Source organism: Diorhabda sublineata, chromosome 5, assembly GCF_026230105.1.
Source record: "Diorhabda sublineata isolate icDioSubl1.1 chromosome 5, icDioSubl1.1, whole genome shotgun sequence".
NCBI lineage: Eukaryota > Metazoa > Arthropoda > Insecta > Coleoptera > Chrysomelidae > Diorhabda > Diorhabda sublineata.
The window spans coordinates 34,202,378-34,214,776 of NC_079478.1; the positions used below are offsets into that span (position 1 = coordinate 34,202,378).

The 12,399-nt window shown below is 34.9% G+C and overlaps 1 protein-coding gene across 6 annotated transcripts in view; it reads left to right on the plus strand.

Annotated features, from left to right (window-relative positions):
- LOC130443802 (polyhomeotic-like protein 1) overlaps window positions 1–12,399 on the plus strand; it is a 100,512-nt gene that overhangs the window by 67,698 nt on the left and 20,415 nt on the right. For all 6 annotated transcript variants that reach the window (XM_056778645.1, XM_056778642.1, XM_056778640.1 and 3 more), the window contains exons 2-4: window positions 7,595–7,920; window positions 9,728–9,976; window positions 10,830–11,191. In XM_056778645.1, coding sequence (XP_056634623.1) covers window positions 7,595–7,920; window positions 9,728–9,976; window positions 10,830–11,191 — 937 coding nt within the window. The remainder of the gene's footprint in view (window positions 1–7,594; window positions 7,921–9,727; window positions 9,977–10,829; window positions 11,192–12,399) is intronic.

Genomic DNA, 12,399 nt, shown 5'->3' on the forward strand with positions numbered 1-12,399 from the left:
TTACAAAAAACGTTAAAGAAAAAAAATCTAAATTTGGTTTAGGTTCCTTCACATAGTTTTTATGGTTTGAACATTGGAAAATGTAAACTATCTTGAATAATTGATATTTTGCAAATATGTAAACATGTAGACTATGTTTTAACACACCTCCCCCCCCCCCCTCCCCCCCCCCTCCCCCCCCGACCCCAATCTTCTCAAACATTAAATATAATTAGTTACGACTAATGTAATGACACAAATCAATTTCTAACAATAATCATTTATTTACACGTACAAATAATCATCGATTTCTATTGGATAGATTCTTCAATAAATGCTTCAATTCTATTTTAATATAAATAATGTATTTTAAATAGAAATTCCCCAAAATATTGACGATAATGAGATCTAGTTCTTCCTTAACGAATATGTCGCCAAAGTCGCTCAATATTTTGAGTATAAGCCTAACCTAACCTAACTTATCTAAATTTTCAACCTCGAAAAAATATGTCAAGGAATAATTTCCGCGCCACACACACATATATATATATATATATATATATATATATATATATATATATATATATATATATCTTCTTTTTCAGCATAAAAAACTGTCTAACATACTAAAATTTCAAGGAAATCGGGCGTCTGCAACCTAAACTAAATAATTACCCAAATTTTTTACGATTACGCCGAAACTACTGGCAACATTGTAATGTAATTTTTTACGAATTTGTTTTGGGAGCCTGATACATCTCATTATTTTGTTTTTATATTATATTTAGAGGGCGGTAGTTATACGATTAGTACTTACCAAGTATTGACCAAATTATTATAATTAAAACTTTTTCACGAGGGTAGGTAATTCACAGTGAATAACCCTATAGATTTCCTCGTATCCTATTTATACGACAATAATTATTCTAATCTCGTATTCGCATACAGATAGACAGCGATGCGTTGGTCCAAAAGGCAATTACATTTTCTATCCGCTGTTGCCGCCTCGGGGACCACTTTCGTTTTTTTCTTTTTTTTTTACTGCACCCCTGCAGCGGATAGCGAGATAGCGTCGGAAGCATAGGACTGCGTTAAATCTTTATTAGATTTTTCCACAGTAGCGCGAAATATGAGCAATACAATTTTTTTTTTCGAATCTGATTACTAGTCCATTTCAAGGTTATAAAATCCCCTACGTGAAGTTCAATTGAAATGATTAATTTATTCTTAGTATTTTGTTTTAATGACTTGACGTTTATTCTTTAAATAAGTACCGTGTAGAATCAAAAATTAGGTAATTATTTAGAATTGGGGCTCCAGGCAAAAATCGTTTCGAAAAATTTTTCACGCATTTGGGGTTGTTTCTGTGGGTACAAATAGTAAATTTCCATGATTTTAGACATTACATAGTACAACTTACATATTATAAATCAATGAAACCTAACCTAACCTAACCTATTCAAGTTGGTAATTATTTAGAATTGGTTAGGTTAGGTTGAATTTCAAATTTTTCAAAAAAGTGACTTTGTAATGTTTGTCGTGTACCACAGAACATTTAAGAAACTGCATTTCGATAATTCGATAACATAAATGAATCAATTTGCAACAAATACACGATGAAATGGAGGCAAATGACACATCACTTAATAAGTCGTGTGACTAACTAAGAAAAACACCTTTTTGCCAAAAGTAGGCTTCAGTTTCAGCCTTTCCTTCTTCATTTGAGCTGAATTTCTTACCGTCGAGAATTTTTTTGAGATCAGCGAATAACTAGTAGTCAATGAAAGCCAGATCTGGACTGTACGGTGTATGAGAAAGCAATTCGAAGTATAATTCGTTCAATTTAACCATCGTTGCAATCAACTTGTGAATCAGCGCATTGTCTTTGTGAAACAATCGTTTTATCTTCGACTATGAAACCGGTTTTCATTATTTGCTGCATTCGAACAACTCTAGTACTATTCGCTATTGATTGTCTCCCCATTTTGAAGATAGTCGATGACCAATATTCTATGCGCATCCCAAAATACTGAAGCCAGCTGATTTTTGTGCCTTTGGACGCTTCGAACCTGGTTCACCGGCTGCAGTCCACTCAGATGATGATAGTTTTGATTCCGGAGTGAAGTGATGGCTAAACACTGCTCCGAATCATCAACACTTTGTTGTTATTGATCGACTGCGAGTAAACGCTGGACCCCCTTTGAAAAAAGCTATCTTATGGTCAAATGTTTATGTATAATTGTAAACACACTGCCTTCTGATACCCCTACTGCCTCAGCTATCTCACGCCATTTCAATTTACGATTAGATATAACCAATTTGTGGACTTTTCTGATGTTTTCTGGAGTAACCACCTCAATTGGACGACCAGAACGTTCACCATCATCGGTATCTGTACAACCACGTTTAAATTTAGCAAAATAAATTGTTGTTTCCGATAGGGTGGAGTCCGGATAACATTTTGAAGCCATTGCTTAACTTGTACAATATTTTTTTCATCAAGAAACAATTATAAATTTGAAAATAATGAAAGTAGCTTCACTCAAATAGCTGTTACTCCCGTGTGAACGAAACCCAGGAAATTCTAAGTAACTAGGACGTAATACCTGATACATTTTTTGGGAAAAAACAATACCTTCTACCAGCTCGTTGTTCTATACTTACACGAACCCAAACGAGTTGCTTGCAATCGAGGAGAAATTCGGTCTTGAGACATCGAAGCGATCAAATCTCGAATGTCTCAGCGAAGCTACGCCGTTTCTAGAGACGCAGCTCGCGCGACTTAGTTTAATCTTTCGTTATATTTATTACTCTGTATATTGTTTGTTGTACTTGTATTTGATTTGTTTTTAATGCTCAAAAACGAATGATAATTCGCTGCGCAACGGCAGTCGGCACATGACGTTCACTCATAGTCGTAGCACGCGCGTGAAACGTGCGTTCGCGACAAAAAAAACATACAGCGTGAGTCTCGATCATGGATCGCAAAATATGGTACTTGCATACTTACATCAGTTTGAATATTAAATTATTTTTCGTTAAAATGATGTAGAAAAAATATTAAAATGTACCGCCTCTGGTGAACTGCCTTAAATCTTTATTAGGTTGCCAACATAGTACGCAGCGCATCTATATAGACTATTTATTTTAAATCTCTTACAGGTCGTTTTCAATTTGGATCATGTCCTTCGGAAAAGTAACGGAAATTGGAGAAGAGGATCCTTGAAATTTATTGAGTTGTTGGGTAGAGATATGAACATAAAAATGACAAAAGTTGATTTAGAATGAACGATTTTTGCTATTCTAGATTACGGGGGTTACCCTAAAAGTTTCCGACCTCAATCTTAGTTTAAGCCACTTATCTAACAAATCGCCAGAACCGGTCCTGGACTATTAGTCATGGCGATTATGGTTTACACAAGATAAAACAATATATGTATAGAGGGTTAATCAATTTCTATGATTCTAATTCAAACTACTATAAGCATATTTGAATAAAAAGAAGTCATAATATTCAAAAACTTGTCAAGTTCAAGTCAAGTCGTTAAAGCAACTTTTACATCCCCCTATTGAAGATGGAACCAACGTGTGACGTACCACTTCAGCAGTTCAAACGTATAGGAATTTTTTGACTTGTAAAAATCGCTGGGATCGAAATAAGTGTTATAAGGTGGATGATCAAACACCCACCGGACAAATTCCATCAAAACTGCTGTGAGTTAAGCCCTATGAGGTGGAGAAGCACAACACTTGCAGTAAGCAGAATGCTTTATGCATTCAAGAGGCGTGACCTGTCCGGCTGGTATATGATTGATACGACATAGATATGTCACGATTGCGCAATTGACAAAGTTAATTACGTTTACTCAAACAGTTTGATCCTTGGCTAATTTCTTGGTGATCTGGTTAGCAATCTTTGGATGATTACTGAGTTGATTACTTTCGTGAATCCTCATACTTGGATCTTATGTCCATACAAGCTTGAGTATCAGGTTATGAAGCATATGTAGAGTTTTTTTCAATTATTTAGTACATTTACATGCATTTCAGCCCAATCCCTTATCTTTTTAACATTCACTTTCCATTGAACTTTGACGCTAATCTATATGTGATTGAAAGTTTTTTTCTGGATGATTTGCAAGTTTTTTGCTCATTATTTCTAGCCCATTAACCGTCTTACAGTTGTTCAGTAATAAATTTTTAATCAAACGCCTTGTACATATTTTGGTTTAATCGAATTTTATTGTGGTTCAGATAAAAAAAGTAATATCCGTTTCACGACATGAATATAATAACAGCTGTGTTCGAAAAGGAAAAGTTTAGCAATAAAAGGGCCTATAAAGGTCTTCAATAATTTAGTGCTGGCACATATTAAATCCCTACAGGGTCATTCAAAACACACTATATTAAGCTTTCCCCTTTTTTTTCCTTCGGAGAAAACGACTACGATGTAATCTTGAATGTTGGAGATGTGTGTCTGAAAGTGACACGAATTTATTTAATTAAGAAAATTTTGAAAGTACTTTCGTTTTAACTATACGTCGATTCTTAAAGGACATCGGATTTCGGTAACGTCAAGTGGGGCGCGACGGGCCTATCTGAAGGCCTACGACACGAACTATGAACTATACGCCGATTCCTTGGCTTCTCCTTTTAGATTGAATCGAACCGAACCGAAAGGTAGAGTTAAGTTTGAAATAAAATCCTTCTATCTTTACAATTTAATTTTATGATAATTCTGTGATAATTCTGTGCGTAGTTGCCGTTTTCAAGGTCATAGCTCAAGACTTTATCCACTTCCTTCTATTGTTCAATTGATCAAGTATGAAAGTCACTTTACAGAATTACTTTGAGCGTATTCGTTACACAAGTTTCCATAATCGAATTGTTGACTATAATTAAACTTGACAACGTCGCACATAGTTAAATTTATTAGTATACAGCAGATGGCACAACTGTATCGCGGTAAATTTAAAATTACATATTTTTTTTATTAAATTCAGCGAATTAACTAATCCGTAATGGTAAAGAAAAAAGAACCTTTTTGACTTTGTAATATCTAAAGAATTATTAGCGTACTACGTTGTTCCATTTCTAAAAAGCTTTCTAGATAATTATCTTGGAAGAGGCAAAAGGAATAAAATATATCGGAGAAAGTTCGGTATAAAGTAATTTGAAAGGTCTTTTCACTCTGGTTTGTCTCCCTCGATGTACAACAGATGTAGAATATTATCTCGCGGCTTTCTACAGGGACTCTACTGCCATCTAATATAAATTAAATACAACATCTACGGAAAGGATTATTAAAATACGTTCATAATTTTATTCCAAAAAAAAGATAATAACTAAAATGTCATAAAAATACAAAAAAACCTACGAGAATCATAATAATAATGAATCAAATGTTATAACATATAGTTTTTCTTTAGTTTTAATATGGTTTACTTTATTTATCTTTAGGTTATGATGTCTATGATATATCTGTCATGGATGTCACAAATGTCACTGTCACAAATGTCACTGTCACAAATGTCACTGTCACAAGTGTCAATTTTGATTAATTAGAATAAGATAATAGAGGTTAATTAATGTAGGTGAAGAAATATTGCTAATTTAAGAAAGAGTTGAAGAAATAAACATTAAATGTCGTTTCTTTGTTTTTTAGGCGACATTTAGTTATGTAATATATCAATTAATTCGAAAATCATCTCATATATATATACATTTCTATATTGCAGTTTCGACATCATCCAGGCCTTTGACACAGTATTTAATCTTCTTATAAGTCTCATAAACTTCCCATATCCCAATGAAATAAACTTGTACATTTAAATATTTCTTCTTTGTAATATAAGTACGATAATATCTTGGAGAAAGACTGAAAGTTAGATGTAGATAGTCAAAAATTAAGAAAATTTGGTTTCGTAGCGTAAATTTCAGAACATAACACCACAGGAAAAATCAATAAGTGTTAAATCATGAATGCGTTGTGGCCAACTTATGTTAGTTCTCCTGAGATAAATGTTTTTTCTGCAGTTCAGGCAAGAAGAAGTCGTCTAACTTCTACAAGTAACGCTGTGAATTCACGGTAACTGTCCAAACAAGTAAAAACCTCGCGCTGACATCCCAGCCAATTCGGTTACTTTAGACCAGTCTCTCCCAAAGTGGGCGATAACGCTCCTTTGTGGGCGCTGACCGCCTAAAAGAGACCCGGAAAAAGAACATACTAAATACTGATCCATTGAAAATCCCACAAACTCATTGTCGCTTTAAAGACTGTATCCAGATAGGAAAAAAAATTGCTCGAAAAGACAAACTACACAACATCGAGGAAGATCTAATTTTGCCACCAATCAAGGAAGTACCTACCGGCGGCAGATATTAACCGAAAAGGTAATAATTCTGTACAAAGACGAATTGATGAAATGACTGAAAACGTTAAAGAATCATCGTGCAATCATTTGAGGACTGGTCAGTTCTCAGATGACAAGACAACTTCGTTGCATTTGGAAAACCTCTACATTAACGTTTTCAAAATGTCAACACAGCAATATCACTTCAACTGGAAGGAGAAAATGTTTATCAAAAATGTTGGCTACAAAAACCGAAACCGCAATTGTACCCTAGATTGTGGACCGTGGATTAAGTGCTGTGGCAACGCTGTTTACCGAAGAGAAATCGTTTGCACGTTACCGAACGCGGCGACTTGCGTTCTTGAACAAATTGGAACGTGATATCAGCGTCAGATTCAATCTTCGCATTAGTTTTATAATTAAAATCGATTCTTTGTGTTATTTTGAAATATGTCTAAATACGATGAAGCCAGCTAGAGTTAACATGAGACCTGAGAGCCTTTGTATACTACTTACTGCGCTCAGGTTTCAAATAGGAAAGAAAATAGGTAAGGCCCTGAAAATAAGCTTCTGACTCGCGTCCTAAGGCTTCAATTCTTGCATTTTGTAATGAACTACAAACGTTTAAAGCAACAGCACGCTTCCTAATTGACTCCGAATAGCTGCGTCACGCAATGTGCAGTAAAAAGGCGAACTTCCTTTTGAGATACCTTGTATGAGATCGACAAGTGTCCTGATTTCATTATTTTAGCTTCGCGTTTCCATTTTTGTGAAACCAAAAGCTTCACATAGAATTTTTTAATGCTCATTTGAAGAAAACTGTTTTCATTGGTGGCTACATATGCAAAAAAACCGGTTTTTTTCACGTGTACAAACCTTCTAAGAAAACGAGGTAAAACTAAGTAAATATTATCCTCGAATGGTTCCGTTTCGTGGTTCTCTGCATTTAAAAAATGTCTTATGTTCACACGGATGATGTTGAACGCCTGGAAACGTTATTAATTGTAAAAATGTCACAATAGATGAAACTTGGATGTAAAATTATACCTCAGAAAGAGTAAATACGTATTGGAATTTCGTTTGGTTTGGGTCATGAACCCAAACACTTTACTTAAATTATTTGACGCCAATCTTTGAAAAAAACTTATCGCAAAAATATCCTTATACATATATAATGTTCGTTTTGCATGCCGCTTTATTAATGTCGTGTTAAATGATCGGTAACATTGGAAAACATTTGAATATTTCGAAATTTGTTCCAGATCTCAACATTACGATAACCTCCAACAAGCAGACAGTCAGAAGCAACCACTAAAAGACACAACAAATACACCATCGAACGCAAAACACGAAGACAACAATAACCAAGAACCAGAATCGACACAACAAGATAACGAAACGCCAAATCATAATAACGGCCAGCAGCAACATCAGCAACAACAAGGTAGCAGGTCGTTACAGTGTTTGGAAACGCTCGCACAAAAAGCAGGAATTCACGATATCACGCCGGATGATTGTAAATTCGATGTTGCCAATACATTGTTGAATTTGGATAGAGGACACGAATTTATTAAGCAAAGTGTTGACGGTGAGTCAATTTTCTATAGTCAGTTCATATGTTTTCATCCAAAATTATAGTCTGTTATTATATACGAAAGAGTAATAGACCAATAAAAATAACAATTCCATGATTCCGTCGAAAATTTAGTGACAAATGTAAGCAAAAACGAGAAACTTGGAAGGAGACTTTTACAGCGTCCAAAAACAAATATGGAGAGTGATAAGGCAACAAGAAGAGAAAGAAGACATCTCACACAATAACTTACACAAAGAAGACGAATGGATAGACTACTTAGCAGAGATATTTAAAAGAGAAGATAATAGTAAGAAAACTGCACATACTGCACGTAATAAATAACGTGGAAATCACCATTCAAGATGTCGACCAAACCATTATCACCTTAAAAAACAAAAAATCTTCAGGAGTTCGTAGATGAACCACGGTGGCCACCATCTCACGCAAGAACTCACCCAAGAAATTCTGCTACATTGTAGAATACCAGACAAATGGCAAACCACTACAATTATTTTAGTGTTTAAAAAAAGGAGATGAAAAAAGATCCGTCTAACTACAGAGGAATACAAACAAAACAAACAAAAAAAATATTTCGATCACAACACTAGAAGATGAGCAACAAGGATTCAGATCAGGAAGATCTGTATAAATCCATAGAATATAAATCACAATTCCTATGCTTTATTGACCTCAGAAAAGCCTTTGACAGCGAATTGATCAGTTCAAATGGTTTTGTTAAAGGTGTGTTAAAGGTTAAAGACAAATCACCTTTCTCAGAACTGTATTATAGTATTAATTTTCAAAGACATGGACATGATGACAAATCTTGACCTTGTTATAAATAGGAAAGACACTGTACGCTCGGGTCTATACTAAACCTCAGGTTTGCTACTCAACGGATATCTTGAGTAATCCCAAATTAGACTGTGTATGAAGGACTATATGAAGAGTATCTAATCGGCAAGGAAAACCTACGATTAGACGGAGACGATGGATGGAAATGGACTTTCGAAATTCCGAATTATTAGAGCCACTACGATCGCCTGGACTTACAGTCTCTAGAGTTAACTGGAACGATGGATGAAGTGATTAGGGTGGAAAATGTCGAGTTTTGACGATGTCGTCGGAAAGGTTGACTCAAAGTTAATGGACATGAAGATCATCGCTGCCTAGTGGTAAACCTGTTTGCAAGTGGACTGCTGAAATTGCGATACTTAGAGCCACTACGATCGCCTGACTTACAGTCTCCTAAAACTCTTCCTATCTGTCCAGATCAACTAATTTAGCTATTAATGAAATTAAAAAATGAGTTAACAGGGCAAATTATCTATTATACGCACGTGTCTAAGAATAATCATCGATCTCCTTGTATATCTAGTGTCTACGATGATCCAATGATTAATCTTTCTCCCATCGCCCGCTAGATCCAGATGAACAAAAATTTATATATTTAAAACAACATTTTCACGTGGAAACTTTTTTAATTTTATTATCAATAAATTTACTCAAGGTTCGATATAAATATTATTAAACTTTTGACTGTTCCTCTAATAATAAAAAAAAATTTCGTGCAAGGAATATTAAACTACATTTCCTTTGAAAAACGTGACACTGATTGGCATTCGTTATTCGATCAATAAATTCTTCTCAGTTTTTACATGCTACCATTTCGTTATATCCATCAAATGATTATAGAATCGTTGAAAACGTTAATTAAATTCGAAGCACTACCAAAACGTCATTTGCTTAATCTAAATGATCAATGATACATTACGTAACAACAGCAGTTTCAATACATTTTCATGATAATTTTATCTAGGACAATTGACTATCACAATGAGCGATTTAAATAAACAGCAAATGGATGCTAACGCGCAGGCTCAAGCGCAAGCTCAAGCACAGGCACAAGCGCAGGCGCAAGCACAGGCTCAAGCTCAGGCACAGGCACAAGCTCAAGCCGTTCAGCAACAGCAGATGCAGCAGGTTGCGCTTCAACAACAAGATCAGCAACAGACTTTAGTACCCGCTCAGAGTCCACACATGCAACAGGTTACCGTTGGAAATTCAGGTGAGAACTCCCAATTTTTCTGGCAAATTATTTTTTTCCAATGGATTTCTTCTTCTCCAGCCAAAATATCCTTTGATTTATCCTTCTATAAGATTCCAGTTAACTAGGACTTGATCTTCTTGATACCTTCATTGACATATTTAGATGAGAATCTTCTGGTGATTTGGTGAAACCGAAGATGTTTTAAGAGGCTCACTTGGTTTCGTAACTAGAGTTTTGCGAATCTCTTCTGTAGATTGTTCAATTTTTAGGCCTTCCAAAAGATTATTTAACTTGAGTGTTACAAATAGAAGACAAATAAGTAGATACTCTAATATTTTCTGTGAACTGGTCCGATTCAAGATATTTGATCTTCAAATCATACTAATTTATAACCAATTCTCTAAATTCTCAGTAACTTATTAGGGAATTCTTCAACGGTTAACCTTCAACCAGGATTTTATTTACTGCACTTGGTTAGAATTCGTTGAAGAAGCTTCACAAATAATTTTTTGGTTAACCACCTACTACAAGGAGAATATGGTGAACGTCTTCTAGCCATCAACGTCTAGCTTTAGCCCTAGAGGAAATCAAAATAGCAGGAATTGCATTCCCAGTTGTGCTTATTATGCCCTTTTTGTGCTGACCCTACTTGTTGATCACCGTTTTTAGCCACAATTCTTGGAAATGGTAAAACAATGCATATAACCGACTTTTTTAAGTTGTAAATGTTGTTAGAGGTGGAGATTTTGTTCAAAAAGGGCTATGGTGGGATTTCTCTTTACAAAACAATCCAATATCCTACTTATAGACCTTCTTTTCCCGTTTTACGTACACTTTTCAATGGTTTTTATTAAATAATTTCGTTTTGCAGGTGCCCAGTGCGCGGTAACGTCCATGGGTCCGCCCCAACATACAGTTTCGATGCACCAACAAGTAGCCCAACAAGGCCAAGTACTCCAAACACAGAACGCTCAAGTTTTGGCCGCTGCTCAACAAAGTAACAGTACCACCATCACTACGATGTCACCACTGCAACAGAGCCAAGCTGCGCATCAACAGCAACTCAGCGCCGACTGGAGTCACGGGAGAGCAGTACAAGTAATCCAACAGCCTATCGGAAACATCCAGAATCCCACTTATCTTCAGCAGCTTTATAACGGACAAGGACAGTTGTTGATGCCTGGGAATATCAGTAACATTGCTTTACATCCCAGTATCAATCCACAAATTCAGGTTAATAATTTTGAATTGTTGGTATTCTAAGGGAAGGTTAGTTGATTTTGGGGAAAATATTTATTATAACCGTAAAAAGAGTTGATTAAAGATATAAAAAGTATTTTTTTAAATGGCGTAGCTAAAATTGGAGACTCTTCAAATTTGGAAATCTATTGATCAATACTCAAATAATGTACATTGTATTTAATTGTTAACCAGCTTAGACTCTATTTTTTCATTTTCGCGTTTTGTTGTCTTATTATTTGTTCTAAACAACACCTCCAATGATTTTTCATGATTTTTGTCTGAAAAACTCCTTTTAAAACCAAACACCAGTCATCATCATGAGGAAGATATTCTCAGGAAAATAATCTAGCAAACATAATCAGCTTTTTCTTCAAGTTTTGATTCTATTTTTTCATTTTCACTTTTCAGTGTCTTATTATTTGTTCAAAACAACACTACCGAAGGTTTTCCGAGACTTTTTGCCTAAAAAACCCTTTTTAAAGCAAAATACCACGTCATTAAAGTAAGGAAGATCTTGTAATGAGCATAACCAGCTTCTTCTTCAAGTTTTTGACTCTATTTTTTCATTTTCACTTTTTGTTGCCTTATTGTTTTCTCTAAACAACACTACCAAAGGTTTCCCATGATTTTTGCCTGAAAAACTACTTTTAAAACCAAACACCAGTCATCATCATGAGGAAGATATTCTCAGGAAAATAATCTAGCAAACATAATCAGCTTTTTCTTCAAGTTTTGATTCTATTTTTTCATTTTCACTTTTCAGTGTCTTATTATTTGTTCAAAACAACACTACCGAAGGTTTTCCGAGACTTTTTGCCTAAAAAACCCTTTTTAAAGCAAAATACCACGTCATTAAAGTAAGGAAGATCTTGTAATGAGCATAACCAGCTTCTTCTTCAAGTTTTTGACTCTATTTTTTCATTTTCACTTTTTGTTGCCTTATTGTTTTCTCTAAACAACACTACCAAAGGTTTCCCATGATTTTTGCCTGAAAAACTACTTTTAAAGCTAAACACTACGTCATCATCATTAGTAATATCTTCTAGCAATCATAATCAGCTTCTTCTTCAATTTTTTGGTTAGATTTTTCCATTACACCTGACTATACGATGACTGGAATATCTATCTAGATACCAATGGTACTACTGCTCATCGGCAATTAACATAATATCGTTACAAGGCAATTTTCAACATCATAA